The 17,724-nt window shown below is 36.3% G+C and overlaps 1 protein-coding gene across 1 annotated transcript in view; it reads left to right on the forward strand.

The window, feature by feature from the left end:
• The window catches only part of adgrv1 (adhesion G protein-coupled receptor V1), a 178,519-nt gene that overhangs the window by 124,373 nt on the left and 36,422 nt on the right, over positions 1-17,724 (forward strand). The window contains exon 84 of the mRNA XM_052125837.1: positions 16,611-16,727. Within this exon, the coding sequence (XP_051981797.1) occupies positions 16,611-16,727 (117 nt within the window). The remainder of the gene's footprint in view (positions 1-16,610; positions 16,728-17,724) is intronic.

The raw sequence follows: 17,724 nt of genomic DNA on the forward strand, positions 1-17,724 counted from the left end.
GGATTGCCATTTATTTGTTTGTGGAATAAAATATTTTTGCAATTCGGTTTTATCACAATAGTGGTGCAGAAGTTACGCACTTCATCTTTAAGGACGTTTAGATATTTGTACCTGAAAACAAGACAAACATGTTTTCTAAGAATACTATTTTATTCAGTACAATACAAAATACAAATATGGAGTAAAAAAAGACTTCTGTACATAATGATTCCCCAAGATATCTCAAGACCAAGGACACATACAAAGCAGTTAGATACATAGGTATATCAGGTATATCACAGAATCACTTGTGGTGATTTATATTGATTTTATCCAAAGCAACTTCCTTCACACAGTACATTTGCTTTTAAGGCTTTTGTACACCAAATGTGAATCTTCACTGTGATTTCTCATCACAATTAACGTTTTAAATCAAAACAATGAATTACTAACAAGCAATTCTCACCTGGAATGAACATTTGTGCCGAATCACGCTGCGACCAAGCAAATATTTTTTACTGTTATTGTGTCAAAAAAATTATTTGCCGCCTATGAAATTCCCTGACCAATAAAATATTAGCTTTGGATCATGTATCAGGAGCTGCTGCAGTTACCAAAACCAGCAAAACAGGTGGCAATAATGCACAGAAAGCTGTTTTGACCACCGACATTAAATACTGAAGAAACTCGAAGAAGAAATCCTGAACCAGCAATGTGGATGTGTAGTTAATTTGCATCAAATGCCTTAAAAACTGACATTTATTTTTCTCATATGGGTTCTCTTAACATGTAAACGATATTGCTGCATCATTGCTTTGCATTGCCTTTAAAAAACTCTCTGATCTTACATGGATTGTCTTCGTAATGTAATCTATATTGCTGCTATTTTTGCCTTTGTATGTAATCTAATGTGAGCTTTATATCTAATATAAGATATATCAGGGCATGTTTGCCTTAGTATTTGCCTTTTTTAATAAACAATTATAATGATCTTAAGTGTTCTCGACAAAATATTAATCATATTAATTCTATTGCTGTGACTTTCAGTGCACTTATATGCAGGGTTGGGGAGTAACGTAATACATGTAACTGGATTACGTATTTAAAATACAAAATATTAGTAACTGTATTCCACTACAGGTACAATTTAACTTATTGGTAATTAGAATACAGTTACATTCAAAAAGTATTTTGATTACTGAAGGGATTATATTGCATTTTATTGTAATTTGTTTCATTTAATATTTAGATGGAAAACATTATACATAGAAATGATCCGATTCGAAGTGCATTTGAACAGCTGTGAAACACTTGTTGAATGTTACATTCATACGAGCAGACAGAGAAGTAAGTCTGAAGTAAGTTTGGAGCAGAAGAAATAGAAATAAACCTCGTGTAAATTGTCAGCGTTACGCTAAGCTAAAATGCAATTTCTTGCCATTTTACATGCACGTTACCAGTCACCATCATATTTTTTTACCAAGAAAATTCACGTTGGATCATAATTTATTTTTTCTAATAAAACCTTTGCTATTAGGGCAAAAATCATATTCTTGATAATAATTTTTCCTGTAAAAATATCTAAAAACCCTTCATACAAAATTAATTTGATTTATCTTGTTTTAGAAACAACATTGCATATGATATTTAGGTGTTTCAGAGAATGTATTTTTAACATGTGTATTTTGTCTTGCTGTACTGGCAGTTTTTATAGTCAAAATCTACCAGTGCTGAAGAAGTAATCTTAAGTATTTAGAATACGTTACTGACCTTGAGTAATCTAACAGAATACATTACAAATTACATTTTACAGCATGTATTCTGTAATCTGTAGTGGAATACATGTCAAAAGTTACCCTACCAACTCTGACTACATGTACCGTTCAGCCACAATTCTGCCTAACATTGTGTAGGTCCACCTCATGCCAACAAAACAGCACCTTCCTGTATCTCATAATACTATTCTGAGATTATGTTCTTCTCAACTCAATTGCGGTTATCTGAGTTTCCGTAGACTTTGTTAGTTCGAAGCAGTCTGGCCATTCTCTGTTGACCTCTCTCATCAACAAGGCATTTCCATCCACAGAACTGCCACTCACTGGATGTTTTTCTGTTTTTGGCTCCATTCTGAGTAAAATCTAGAGACTGTTGTGTGTGAAAATCCCAGAAGATCAGCAGCTACAGAAATACTCAAAACAGCCCTTCTGGCACCAACAATCATGCCATGGTCCAAATATCTGAGATCACATTTTGTCCCCATTTGGATGGTTGATGTGAAATTAACTGAAGATCCTGAACCATATCTACATGATTTTATGCACTGCTGCCACACCATTGGCTGATTAGATAATTGCATGGATGATTGTTGGTGCCAGATTGTAGCCGGTGTGCAAGTCATTTACTACTATAGAAACCGCAATGTCCTCTGCCATTTTGAACAGTATCCTCTCCGAGATAAGTGCCTTGAGTTTGTGTAATTAATCAGTCTGTTGTGTCTCTCAGCTGTGATGAGCCTTATTGCTGAAGTTTTTAGTTTAAAGCTGTTTAAATCTATTTCCTAGTTTTAGTAGTGTAGTTGTAATCAGAGCGATCACGTAGTGCTGATGAATGAAAACACTGACTGACGCTGACTCACTTCACGTCAACTGAACTGGCTTTTATTACACACAAAAATTATATATATATATATATATATTCTGATCTGCAGCAATATTAAAACCACTGACAAGTGAAATGAATAAAAATTGTGATGGCTGGATGACTGGGTCAGAGCATTTCCAAAACTGCGGGTTTGCGACAGGTTCACGGGCGCTCAAGGCACATTGATGTGCATAGGGAGCGAAGGCTTGCCCATCTGGTCTGTTCCCACAGAAGAGCTAATGTAGCACAAATTGCTGAAAAATTTAATGCTGTCCATTATAGAAAGGTGTCAGAATACACAGTGCATCGCAGCTTGCTGTATATGGGGCTGCGTAGCCGCAGAGTGCCCATGCATAAAATGTCTGCAATGGGCACATGAGTGTTAGAACTGGACCATGGACCAATGGGAGAAGGTGGCCTGGTCTGATGAATCATGTTTTCTTTTTAGACCATGTGGACGGCCGAGTGCGTGTGCGTCATTTACCTGCGGAAGAGATGGCAGCAGGATGCACCATGGGAAGAAGTGTGGCTGGCAGAGGCAGTGTGATGCTCTCTGCAATGTTCTGCTGGGATACCTTGGGCCCTGGCATTCATGTGGATGTTATTTTGACATGTACCACCTACCTAAAAATTGTTGCAGACCATGTACACCACTTCATGGCAACGGAATTCCCTGATGGCAGTGGCCACTTTCAACAGGATAATGCGCCCTGCCACACTGCAATAATTGTTCAGAAATGGTTTCAGGAACATGACACAGAGTTCAAGGTGTTGACATGGCCTCCAAATTGCTGTTGCCTTTAGTGTGCAAAGACCTTAAATCTCTTGCTTTTGGCTGGGCTGTCATACTCACTTAAACATGCTCGGTTGCCCAGTCATCTGCCTCTCAGTCAAGACGTAATGTTCTCAATGCGTGGAATATGGCTATTTTAAGCTTGGTATCTACTCCCCTTCCAAACAGCACATATCTGCAGTATGGAGACTCCCAGTCAGCTGTTAGGTGGATTGTTTACATTTACAGTATATGTACATTGTGTTAGTGACAATTACCTACCCTTGCAAAAAATGACAATAGCACTGTCATGGTATATTGATGGTATCAGATGTTAATACTATGGTACTTTGACATGATACCATATGCATGGTATTACCATGCTACATGTCAAAAAACATCCCTTGGTACTGTTTTGTTGGTGTAAAGGGGCTGCATAGGAGACTGGATAAGTCAAATACAAATGTTCATAAGCCAGACAAACTGTTCCAAAACCAGTGTCAGTGTCATTTTCACCAGTATCTTCTCACAACTTCACAGGAACAACTAGAAGAAACAACAAATCAAATGTCTTGTCTCCAAACCAGTTGGGAAAAACAAAGTGCCAAACAAATTCTGTAGCTAAAGCCTTTCTGCTTGGGCATTTGGTCAGATAAGATGGTGGCTTTGTTAGACAGCCTGGAACTAATCTAGTGCTGTCATTAGAAAGCTGATAATGCTGTGAATGAGTCGTCTCTCAGAGGGTCATCGTGAACCAATTGACCTTAAAGAACATTTTGATATGTATTCCTGCATTCAATCTGGCCATTTGAAATGACAGTACTTGACTGTTGATTTACAAATGCTGAATATTATGGCATATTTGTTTTTCTATAACTTGCAATAATAACATAACATAATATTTAAAATAATTATAATTTTCTTACTTGTTTTCCATTGAAAATATGTAAACTTCTTTAAAGATACATCTAATTGAAAAGCAAAAATGTTTGAGACAATAAAACATATGACATAATTTAAGAGAATGTATTTGGAATTAAGTTTATATATATATATATATATACACTGGCGGCCAAAAGTTTAGAGTAATGTGCAGATTTTGCAGTTTTGGAAGGAAATTGGTACTTTAATTACCAAAGTGACATTCAACTGATCACAAAATATAGTCAGGACATTACTGATGTAAAAAACAGCACCATCACTATTTGAAAAAAGTCATTTTTGATCAAATCTAGACATGCCCGATTTCCAGCAGCCATCAAACACAGTTGAAAGCTGTTTGATTCATTAAATTAAGCTTAACTTTGTATTTGTGTTTGTTTTGAGTTGCCACAGTGTGCAATAGACTGGCATGTCTTAAGGCCAAAGAAAAAGCCACAGAAAAACTAAAAGAAAAGGTTATGGCATCTATGGCAAGTGCTACAGGAAGTGTGGGGTGAAATGTCACCTGAGTATCTGGACAAACTGACAAGTTAGAATGCCAAGGATCTGCAAAGCTGTCATTGCTGCACAGGGAGAAATTTTGGATGAGAACTCTTTGAAATAGTTTAAGAAGTTCAGAATTTTTTTTATTTTTTTTTTATTGTAATTTTTCATGTTATTAATGTCCTGACTATACATTGTGATCAGTTGAATGCCACATTGTGAACCAATTTATTTCCATAAGAGCAAAATCTGTACATTATTCCAAACTTTTGTGTGTGTGTCTGTGTATGTGTGTGTATAAATATATATATATATATATATATATATATATATATATATATATATATATACACACACAGTCAGGGACATAGCCAGGTTTTGAAAAATAGTGAGGTTCACGGTGAGGTGAAGACTTTTACCAAAATTACACCTACAAATGCAACATATTCTATACATCCAAATTAAATATAAAAATTAAAAGACAGAAACCAATAACAATACTGAGATATTTTTTTCATCACATATGCGGTTAACAATATTAATACTGATTTTTTGAAACATAGAAATGCACATTTGGAAATAAAGCATTGATTTTGAGTTGGGCATCAAAATTGACTACAGAAAAATAGCAAAAGTTAATTAACAAATAATTTATCTAGGGCTATGTTAACTCTTATTTTACATATTAATATTATCCAAAACAATCAATTGTTTTCCTTTTAGCCAGGCTCTTCATTATTTAAAGGTGCACTCAGTAATTTTTTTCCCTTTTAAAAAAAAAATTGTATTCCTGAAGAAATTAATTTTAATTTTGAAACATATTTATAAAATCATGACCAATCACATGAGATGAACTCATATCTGTAGTCATATCACAGTATCCTTATAAAAACTGATTTATTCTATATGGGGCAGGGGTGCCATCAGGGGGCTGCCATTTGAGAATCACATGACGAGCTGAATACCACTGGCTTAATCTCAGTAACCATCTTGTTATTGGACACTTTAACTCATTTATTAAATTAATCATGATTGATTGTGAATTTCTAAAATTAGATCTGTATCTGAAAACCGCTGATTTTGATTGATGCTGCATCCACACCACTAGGTGTCACTGTAAGTCCAAGATGACATGAACAAAGAGTTACTGAGTGTCGCTACCTTTAAGTCACCTTTTTTCAATTAAAGTTCATTAGAACTAAACTTATTTACAAAGGAGAAAAACTCCATACTTAATTCATGAGTGTCCAGGCTTTAAAGTTTTTTTGTTAAATTCTGCTTTGTAGTTGCATTTATGACAATTTATAATTGGCACGCCTTGTATCCAGAGTTTAACTATGATATTAGTAAGATCATGTTAATCACAGGTAAAAAAAAAAAAAGATCACCGTGGTTAGATTATTGTAATTATTGTATGTAATAATTTGTACAAAAATAATAATAATACAAATTAAAATTCATCCATCCATCCATCCATCTTCAACCTATCCGAAGTCGGGTCGCGGGGGCAGCTGCTCCAGCAGGGGGCCCCAAACTTCCCTATCCCGAGCCACATTAACCAGCTCTGACTGGGGGACCCCGAGGCGTTCCCAGGCCAGTGTGGAGATCTCTCAACCTAATCCTGGGTCTTCCCCGAGGCCTCCTCCCAGCTGGACGCGCCTGAAACACCTCCCTAGGGAGGCGGCCAGGGGGCATCCTTACCAGATGCCCAAACCACCTCAACTGACTCCTTTCGACGCAAAGGAGCAGCGGCTCTACTCCGAGCTCCTCACGGATGACTGAGCTCCTCACCCTATCTCTAAGGGAGAAGCCTAGTTCTTTCGGTCATGACCCAACCTTCATGACCATAGGTGAGGGTAGGAACAAAGAATGAGGTTTTGCCCCAAGTGAAGGAGTTCAAGTACCTCTGGGTCTTGTTCACGAGTGAGAAGACAATGGAGCGGGAGGTTGGCCGGAGAATCGGGGCAGCGGGGGTGGTATTGCATTCGCTCTATCCCACCATTGTCACGAAAAGAGAGCTGAGCTGAAAGACAAAGCTCTCGATCTACCTTCCTACCCTCACAAATTAAAATGATCTATGGAATTTTTTATGAATACCAATATCCTAAACACATTTAAAAATAATAAAAACAACCTCCCATAAAAGTGACTTTTATTGCCCTAATATACAATATTTCATATTTTTGTAGGCTAATATTATTAACATTTATTACAAATATATACACTATTTCTGGCAAAATACCTCTGGCAAAAAAAGAGCCTTTGAGGGGGCTTTCACGCTAGCACTTTTGGTGCGCACCCCGGTTCGAATGACGTCAGAGTTCGGTTCGTTTGGATGATGTGAACGCTGTCTTCCGAACTCGGGTGCGCACCCGTGAACCGTACTCGAGTCCGCTTAAAAAGGTGGTCTGGGGTACGGTTCATGTGAACTCCAGTACGGTTCGCTGCTGACATGAACGCAATCGAACCAAACCGCGGAAGTGAACCGCTATTGATGACGTATAATGTGGTCGTCAGTCTCACACGCGTCACTTTCAAAATGAGCGGAAAGGGTTTACTTTCGTGCGTGCGTGCGTGCAAATACACTTACCTTGACGAAAAGCGGGATTGACCCACACGCGCTGCAAACAGAGAGATGATTTCTGCTTGCCTTCGCAAAAATTGTCTTCGGCGGACAGCCCGCTGTCTTTTGAACGATTTCAGTATTTTTGCGGCAGACAGACGCAAGTGTGTTTCTGTATCTTGATGTTGAAAACAAAACCAAAGGTTAAAAAAAAGAAGAACAAATGTGAACCGAGCAAGTCTATTCATTGAATTTTGACGCCTTTTCATTTCGCGGTTATCAAGCAACACGATTACGCACCAGCTGCAGCTTCATGACGCAAGCGTACCGCGGTTCGGATACAAATATATAATGTGAACACAGTCCGTCGGGGGCAGGGGGGAGGGGGGAGCAATCGAACTCGGGTTCGGAACAGGCAATCGAACCAAGTGTGAAAGCCCCCTAAGTGTCTTGTATCAGATGGGTATATAACAGAGAATTCTGTGTCAAATTCAAATTGGTCGCACTTGACTGTTAACCTCGGGACTGCATTCCGCAAGCGCAGAGCAGGTTCGTCAGATTTGTGAGTCCGGTCCTGCTTTTACTTTGCTCTGCCCGGTAAATGTGCTGCGCAGCTTCATGTAGCACCATTTTGTCACACTCTTGTAGTATTTGCAGACACTAAATATTACATCCAACTGTCTAATCTAAAATATACATGCATGCAGACACTCAATGGAGATATCAACAGCTTATTTTTTTTATTCAGTTGTACATAGCATCAATATTTAGTTTTGAATATGAAAAAATGACAGAGGTCCGGACCTCGGTGACCTCATAGCTGGCTATGGTATACACTACTGTGCAAAAGTTTTAGGCACTTAAGATGTTTCACATTGCCCTCACCCACTATTTTTGAAGACATCCTCACTATACAATTTTTTTTACAAGTGCCTAAAACGTTTGCACAGTACTGTATATATTTTAAGCATATTACATATTAAGTTACATATTAAGATATTGAGATTATAAAAGTTATATATAAAAATATTAAAGTTATTATTAAGCATAGGATAGTAAGACTTGTTTCCAGAGTCCATATGTTGAATATTAGTGAACATTGTGTTGTTCTATTGGCAGATATTTGACTTCCTTTAAGCATAAAATGTATTTAAATGTATTCTTAAATGTATTCTTCTCTAAATTTATTTTATTTATTTTTTACAGTTATGACTTTGCAGAGTTAACATACAGTATAATTACTACATGAATCATGTTGGGTATTAAACAATGTCAGTTTGGAAATGGTTTGAACAGGGGGAGTTTTTATTTTTGAAGTTGCAATGATATAAGCTGTTTGTGCAAATATGTTCTGTTTACACCAATGTTGTTTATGGTACAGTGCGGTGCAGTACATCCGTCCTATAAACACTATGCATATCAGATTTTCAGTCTATTCTCAGCAACTCCCTGTTAAGGGCTTGACTGAATTACAGACTAAACAGATCCACAGAATATTATCATCAAGTGCATCTGGTCCTGAGGGCCATCTCCGGGCCAGACAGTCCCAGACGCAGAGCCCTCTAATCTCCACACTGCCCCTCGATCACACATCCCCCAATCTCAAACCTCCTGGATGACCCACAATTCCTCCAACCAGCTTTAGTTATGTCATCAAACACACACACTTCACATGACAGGGGTGCTGATGTATTATTAATTAGGAAGTAAGCAGGAGCCCCACTTGCCTGTATCTATATACAGTGCTGCAGGCCAAATGATCAGCTGGGGGCCAGTGATAAGCCCAATTTAGGCTGATAAAGTACAGTATGAAGAGAAGTATGCTTGTTTTAAAAATAGTTACTAATGTCTCCCTTTTTACACAAGCCAGCGGGAGAGAGAGTCGACTAGAAATGTTATAGGGGAAGGGAGATGGTGACAAACAGCATCTAGTGTTACTGATGTGATCATTTGAATTGGTGTGTGTGAGCAGACTGGAAACCTGATCAGAGATCCCCTCCCTGTTTACTCACTTAGATGTGCGCCCTAGGCAAAAACACGTGGCTTTGCTTTAGTGTGCCTAAATGGAGGTGTCACTGAAGAGTACTAGTTTCTTGTTTGAATTTGGTATTTTTTTAATTTGGCTGTTTTTTGTTGTTGTTGCTTTTTACAGTACCCACAAGGAAAAAAAAGATCTCAGTAGTTATAGTACAACATTTTTCAACTTATGCAAATACTGTAAAGACAGCAAAATTATTTTATTGAGGAACAAATTAAAATGATGCTTCTTCAAAATAACCACTTAAGAAAATGCTTTCTACACTTTCTTGTTAAATTCAGTCACATTTGGCATTTCATAAAACATCTCTCATGTATTCTGTATACAAACGATTCACCATTGTTATTTGATCAGTCAGTGTAAGCCCACTTTGAACATTCTTCCTAAAAAATGAGTTCCCCCCACTTAAAGGTTTGTGTTTTGGTGTGTGTGTTAGTGTGTGGGGGGCATTTTTGGGTGGTTTATAAATACTTTTTTTTTAGGTTACAAACTGGTATTTACACGTTTTTTATGCTATAAATGTGGTTAATTAGGACATTTCTAGTGTCCCCGTAATTAAATCGCTTAAAAACCATAAACAATAAAAAAAACATTGTTTATGTAAACATGCAGAAAGTTTTTTGTGAGGGTTAGGTTTAGGGGTAGGGTTAGGGAGGGGATATAATCTATAGATCGTACTGTATAATAATCATTGTGTCTATGAAGAATCCTCATAAGGATAGCCACACTAACTAAGAGATGTTACATAATACAAACCATCCAATATGCTATGTCTCCAATTCACACACAGAGAGAGAGAGGATAACAGATCACCAACGTTCTTAGTATCCATCTGAGTGATAGAAGATCGATCAAGTACTGAGTCTTACTACAAGAGACTATTGCAACGGCAAGTTCGGAATCGTAATACCAGGAAGATAACTACAGCGAAAAGGTTTAGCTTGTTATTCTTCTTTGTCTTTTTGTAAATAAAGCTAATTTTATTATATTAGTATTAATGTCTGATATTAATAATCACACACACATTCATCTTTAGTGAAGTGTGATCAAAAATCACCACATACATTGGTGTCTGTGTGAGGCCCAGTTCATTGCATTTGGTGTCAGGGTGATTCTCACTACAGTGTGTTTGTCTGTGTGTGTGTTTATATGGGTGTGGGATCTGCAATAAAGGGGTATTTTACCCCAAATACTATAATTTATTGTACATTGCAGCTTCAACAAAACTGAAAATTAAAAATAAGTATGTTTTTCTCATTCCCTGCTACAAAGACCAGCTGAACAAGCATGCAGTTCCTATGCTGATCTAGGCTGGTTTATGATGGTTAGTGCTGGTTGGGTGCTGGACTTTCTTTCTTCTGTAGAACACAAATGAAGATTTTAGAAAAATATCTCAGCTCTATAGGTCCATACAATGCAAGTGAATGGTGACCAGATCTTTGAAACTACAAAAAGCACAAAAGGCAGAATAAAGGTAATCCATATGACTAGTGGTTAAATCCATATCTTCAGATACAATAAACTAATAAATATTTAAATATTTTTTTATTACAAATCTCCATTTTCACTTTCAGATGTGAAAGTGAGATTAAACAGGCTTTCAGATATGAAAGTGGAGATTTATAGTAATAAAGACTTATATATTGATTGGTTTCTCACCCACACAAAATATATAACTTCAGAAGATATGCATTTAACAACTGGATTCATATGGATTACTTTTATGCTCTGTTTAACTGCTTTTTGGAGCTTCAAATTTCTGACACCCATTCACTTGCATTGTATGGCCTAACAGAGCTGAAATACTCTTATACATATTTGTTTGTGATCTGCAGATTAAAGTCATACACATCTGGGATGGCATGAGTGTAAGGAAATAATGAAATCATTTTCATTTTTGGGTGAGGTACTCCTTTAAGTTTCAAAAATGGTTAAATGATTTAGAAATGTGTGAATAAAGTAATTTACCCTCCATGTTTTGAAGAATCTTGAGGCGTCTTCTCTCAGCAGCTGAGGAAGTGCATGAAGTACAGTGGTTTGTCTTGTGTGGACACTATGTTGATCCTGAAAGTTCATTTTTAATCTAGTGTTAAATGTTGAATATGTTGAATGGGTTATTCAGCCTAAACATTGTGAATTATCTAAAACCCTTCAGTTCCCAACCCAAATTCATATATTTTGTAACCTTCACAATTGTCTGAAGATAGGAAGGCTTAGGCCCAAATAGAATCTGTAGACATTTTTGGCTCTTTACAAGCAGATGTTTTGGGAAAATCTATTTTTGTGGATTGGATTTAAACATGGTAAAATGTGTTAAATGAACCTGAGAGTACTGTACTCTTAATGGTTGCTAAAAGCATCACACAATTAGTCAAACTATATCACAAACAACATGCAAGTGATGGCGAATTTGTAGAACAATTAAGAAATGAGAAATGTTTTCTGAGTTTTCTGCAGGCACTGATTTTTCTGGGCATATAACAAACATGATCTAACATAACAGGTGAAAACAACTTTTCAGTACACTCACAATTAAAGGGAGTTTACCCAAAAAAGGAAAATGATCTCATAATTTACTCACTCTCATGCCATCCCAGATGTGTATGACTTTCTTCTGCTGAACACAAACAACGATTTTTAGAAGAATATCTCAGCTCTGTTGGTTCATTCAATGCAAGTGAATGGGAACCAAAACCTAAGCACCAAAAAGCACATAAAGACAACATAAAAGGTCATCCACATGACTCCAGTAGTTAAATCTATATATTTTGAAGTGGTCCACTTGGTTTTATTGTAGGTGAGAATAGATCAAAATATAATGAATTGTTTGTTCACTATAAATCTCCTTGGCGATCACTTTTTCAATCTCGATTACACTTCCTATAGTGCCATCTAGCGCTGTACAAATGCATTAAGCACCAGAAAATGTAATCAAGTGTGAAATCATGATTGTGCTTAGAGATTGCAATGGCAAGATGTATAGTGAAAAAGGGGTTTTTATTTATATTTGGTCTGTTCTCACCCAAAACTAACCTTGATCACCTCAGACGACTTTGATTAAAGCATTCAAGTCAAATGGATTACTTTTATCAACTATCATTTACTTGAATTGTATGGACCTACAGAACTGAAATATTATTTTTATTATTATTTTGTCTAATTTTTGTACATTTAGACAAAATTATGCTACATTTGTCAATAAAGCATATTTTTTACGGTTTTGTTAAATTTGTCATTTATTCATTCAATTATTCATTCCATTTATACAGAATTTGTTTGTTAAATCACGTGACACATTTCGATAAACAGTATATTCTTGTTGCTGTCATTTTGAAATACAGCGTAATAATGTAAAAGTTCTTATTAAAAACTGTCATTTGTTTTTTCTACAGTGTAGTCATTACATTTTACATCAAATTACCTCAAAATGAACCTTTAGAAATTCCATGTGATGACCTTATCGATCAGACAAGCAGGTTTTCCCAGCAAACTTTTCCCAGCAAACATACAGACGTTTCCCAGCATGCACCTTGTGGACACCTCACATTGCGGATGTTGCTGCCCTCTTTTCCTTCCTTCCCTGTCCCCTCGCCCTCACACCATCCACTGCCCTCATGACGTGTGTACCAACAGAAACCTGTTTAGTACCATCCAATTTGTAATGATTTGTAATCTTTTGTACAGCCGGAAGGGCGGAATTTCCAAAGGCACTGTTTCCTTAAAAACCCTTTCAGTTGTGTTTTCCGAAAGGGACTCTCAGTTTGGTTGAGAAACAATGTTCACAGACTGTTTCCTAGTGCCCTCCACATGAGAGCTTTGCACTGCTGAGAAGAGCTGGCAATGCTGCCAATTTTTTGTTTCCACAAATACAGGGTTGTGAGGTCATAGGCGCGGTTAGACTACCCGGTTGTTTTTAGTTTTTTTAAGGTTTTCTTTAAGATTTAGTTTGAGTTTGATATGCAATCTTCCTGAAGTGTACATTGGCCCTTGATATCATACAGTTGGTTAGCTGTAAACAAAAGCAGCTATTAGATTCTAGAAGCAGACCGATATTAGCATATGGTCAGCAGGACCAAGGTCAGCTGTTACTGCTGTACACAGCCCCATTTTCTTTTTCATTTGGAACTACACATTTGTGGAGGTTGTCTGTTTGTCTGGTGGTCTGTGATGGAAACACGTTGAACATCAGCACCAGAAAATGACTCAATGGCTCACACTGAAATAATTTGTTGTAGTGTCATTTTTAATTTGATGTAATTTGTCATAACTTTTGCACTGTTGTGCACATGCTCAAGACATATAAGTGTTGTAGTGCTCTTATGGGGGTGCATGTTTGAGGCTGGATTGTGTGATGTCTCTATCCCACAAACCCCTCTCTCTCGACACTTCACTGTCGTATCAATTTGAAAAATATTTTGACGAACGTTGCTTTTCCACCTGGTCACATAGACTCTTGTAACTATACCTGCATTTTTGCAATATGATTTTTATGGGCATTGTTGTACATATCGCAGCGTTTTCCTAGTGAAATCAGCACTAGGCGCCACAACAATTACCTTTATTCACTTTCACACAAATTATGCAGATTATCAGATCATAGTCAAGACATTTTTATTTGTATGTTGCCTTTCACAACACACATTGTTTCAAAGCAGCTTTACAGAAAATCGTGCATTAACAGAAAATGTAATTAATATCTATAAAGTATTAGAGTCATCATTGTGTAGTTTGATTAAATGTGATTGTGAATTGTGTATAAAAATAAGTAATTTAATAATAATTGTATTTAAACACTTACTTTTCACCCTGTTCCTCACACAATGCTATCTTATGACCTTAAAACTTTTACGGTAACACTTTACAATAAGATGAAGTAAATTACACAGAAATTACATACTTGAGCTTTAATTTCAGCATATGCTAATACATTTTACAAAAGTTGTATTTGTTAACATTAGTTAATGCACTATGAACTAACAGTGAACAATTGTATTTTTACAATTTACAATTTAAAGATTAAAACCTGCTATCATTATTAGTGTATGATACCTAATGCATTAACTAATGGTAATGTTTGGAACCTTATTGTAAAGTGTTGCCTCTTTTACTATAGTGTATGACTTGTAAGGAAATACATTTCATAATTTACAAGCTTGTTTAAGTGTGATAAAATTACATAGTAGCTCAATTGATAGAGCAATGCACTTGCGATGAAAAGGACCGGTGCATGAGTCATGAAGAGCATGATACGCTAGTCGAAGCGTTAGCTGAAAGTGTCATAGAGCACCACAAAATTACATTGTTGCTTCAGCTCATTTGCTCATTTGCTCAGTTTAGGAGAGAAAATGTAACTCGCTTTTAGTGCCACACTGTGGACGTTTTACTGTGATATGTGTATTGAACCACATAATGTAATTGTACAGAAATATGACAACAGTCACGTCATTTTTATGAGCTCACACTGTTATTTTTATAAGTAACGTTGCATTGTGTACATTGCAATTATTGGAACATGCTTTTTGTGCAGTGTAGATGTGGCGAGTGCGCTGTGTAGGACTGTGTGACTACGTGGTGTGGAGAGGTTTACAATTGAATTTGTTAGTAAACATTAAATAAGTGGAAAAAAATGTCCTTTAGTTAACTGGTATTTATGTTTAAATTCAAAAAGTAACAAAAAATAATGTGTTACTTTACTTAATCTGATTATGTAATGTGTGCTACCTGTAACCATTATCCCCAGCATGGTAAAAGGAATAAAACGACATGAACATTTTGACTAGACATGCAAATACTTAGGCTGGTAAATACCAAGATGTCAGTTGCATAATATTTTATGATGTGAGCTGAGAGGTGTCAAATGCTCCCAGCTCATGGGTTAAAGATGGTTGCTCTTTCATATACAGAAATGAAGTTGATAAAGTTCTTTGAAAAGTGAATATATATAGTTTGGCAAATACTTTTTTGTAAATATGGTTGGTTGGATTAAAATGAATATAAAATATACAATGTATAAGAAGAAAAACAGGTTTGACTCTCAACCTTCTCTCTTTCTCTTCTTTTCTTCTGCTCTTTGCTTCGTGTTTTCTACTTGTTGTTCCCAGGACATTGGTTTCATGCCTATTGTTATGTATCACAGGTGTAAGGCAGGGCAGGGACCAGGGTTAATCAATAGAGATACACTTTTATGACATTATTATATTACTGTCAGTATAAGAATGTATTTTAGTGTGTGTAAAGTATCAACATTTACTTTGGTTAGCATTATTTTATTTATTTAGTAATCAATTTTCCAACTGATGATGTCCTTGAATGTTACTAAATGGACACACACACATGTTGGTGTGGTTATCCTTATGAGGACTCTCCACAGACAAAATGAGTTCATATTGAACAAAATATAGATTCTATCCACAAAAAACATTCTGCATTTTTACATTTTCAAATAAAATAGTTTATTAAAACATAATAAACTATTTTTTTTTATTTGAATTATGGGGACAATAGAAATGACCTCATAAACCATATTTATAACATATTACCCTTGTAATTACCAGTTTGTAACCTAAAATAAAAGTCCTTGTAAACCACCCAAAAATGCTCAAACACACATGCACACACACACAGGTTTGTTTCTCTATATATGTGAGGACACCTCATAGACTTCCATTGATTTCATAGCAGGCTAATGATATTTTCTGTATTCTGTACCTATCCCTCACAGAAACCTGCGCACATCTGTAGATTTAAAGCTAAACATGATTTGGCTGATTTTTGGGCTTTTTTTATTAGTGAGGACCATCTAAAATGTCCTCAATAGTGGGTTTTCAACAAGTTTCTCTATAGTGAGGGCATTTTCAAGAATATGGCTCTCACAAACCTGTACACACACACATACACAGATTTTTCAGCTGTTGCCATTCTTGGGCTCTTCATTCCACAGTGGGATGTAACTGTCCCCAGACATCTGGTGGAGATGGATCTGACAGTGTCAGCTCTTTAAACATGCATGAAAAGAATTTTGAACCTACATAATTCAGGAATCGCCTCAGACTTCTGAGATGCTGTGAGAGAGGTAGAAATTTATGCTGAACAAGTATGTCTGCGTCATCTGAGAGTGTGTTTTCTGCTGAGTGTGTACTGAATGTATAAGGAGCCCAGGGTTGTTGATGTTTTTGTCATTCTGTGTTTCTCAGGTTTGTTTCCTGGTTTCTGCTTTCCGGGGACGGATGTTCTCAGAGGACAGCTGTGCTACCCTTGGACTTTTCTTCCATTATTTCCACCTCAGCCAGTTCAGCTGGATGCTCATACAGGTAATTGTTTGGCATTTTTATTATCAGAAATGAAATTCACTTCAGCTTCCTCAATTCATAATTCCATAATACAACTGTACATTTGATCCTTAAAGGGAAATGATGCCAACTTTTACTCACCCTCATAATGTTTCTGAACCCACATGGCTTACGTTCTGCCATGGAAGAAAGTTCTTCCAGTAGACGTTAGAAAGAGTCTTCAAAATGTCTTGTCTTGTGTTCCACGAAAAAAAAGAAAAAAAAATATATGGGTTTCAAACTACAGTACATCAGGGTGAGTTAATAATGAAATAATTTCAAGTATATTTTTAATCCCTTAAAGACACACAGAACACGAACATCTGGGCACATGTAGTATAGGGATTTTTCTTTTCAGTTTGAAATGCCACTGAACTGAGCACTGAACCAGGAAATAACTGTCACCTAAATTGTACTTCTTGAAATCAAATGTTGTTTTCTTCTCGTAGTGGGATTATCTTGTTTTGTTTATTTCAATGACTGCAAAAAAATAACAACAAAAAAAACACTAGGGGCTTAGCTGTTTACATAGGATGTAATCTCTATTGATGCTTGATGTAATGACGTTGAAATATAGCACGAAAGAACATGAAATACGCTGACCACCAATTAACAAAATGGGTTTTATGAGGATAGAGTTGTGGATCCAGGAAAAGGCAATGCTATTAAACATTCTTGAATTTTGATTATGGGACAAAAGCATAAGCGATTAGGTCATAATAACTTGCATACAAGTGTCTGATGCAGAGGTGGGTGTGAGTTTGTGAAAACACACATGGAACCAATCACAGAAGTTTTGTTTTGGTAAGAAAGGTAAATCATGATTCAGTCTGGAAAGTATTTGTATCCTGGAGAGAATGATTTGAACACATGCTTGTATTTATCTAAAAACAGTCTAAGGTGGCAAATAATGCTTTTAAATACAACTTAATTTAGATCCATTATTAGACAAGAAATAATTGTTGCTTCATTTACACAT

This window comes from Xyrauchen texanus, chromosome 4 (genome assembly GCF_025860055.1).
Source record: "Xyrauchen texanus isolate HMW12.3.18 chromosome 4, RBS_HiC_50CHRs, whole genome shotgun sequence".
NCBI lineage: Eukaryota > Metazoa > Chordata > Actinopteri > Cypriniformes > Catostomidae > Xyrauchen > Xyrauchen texanus.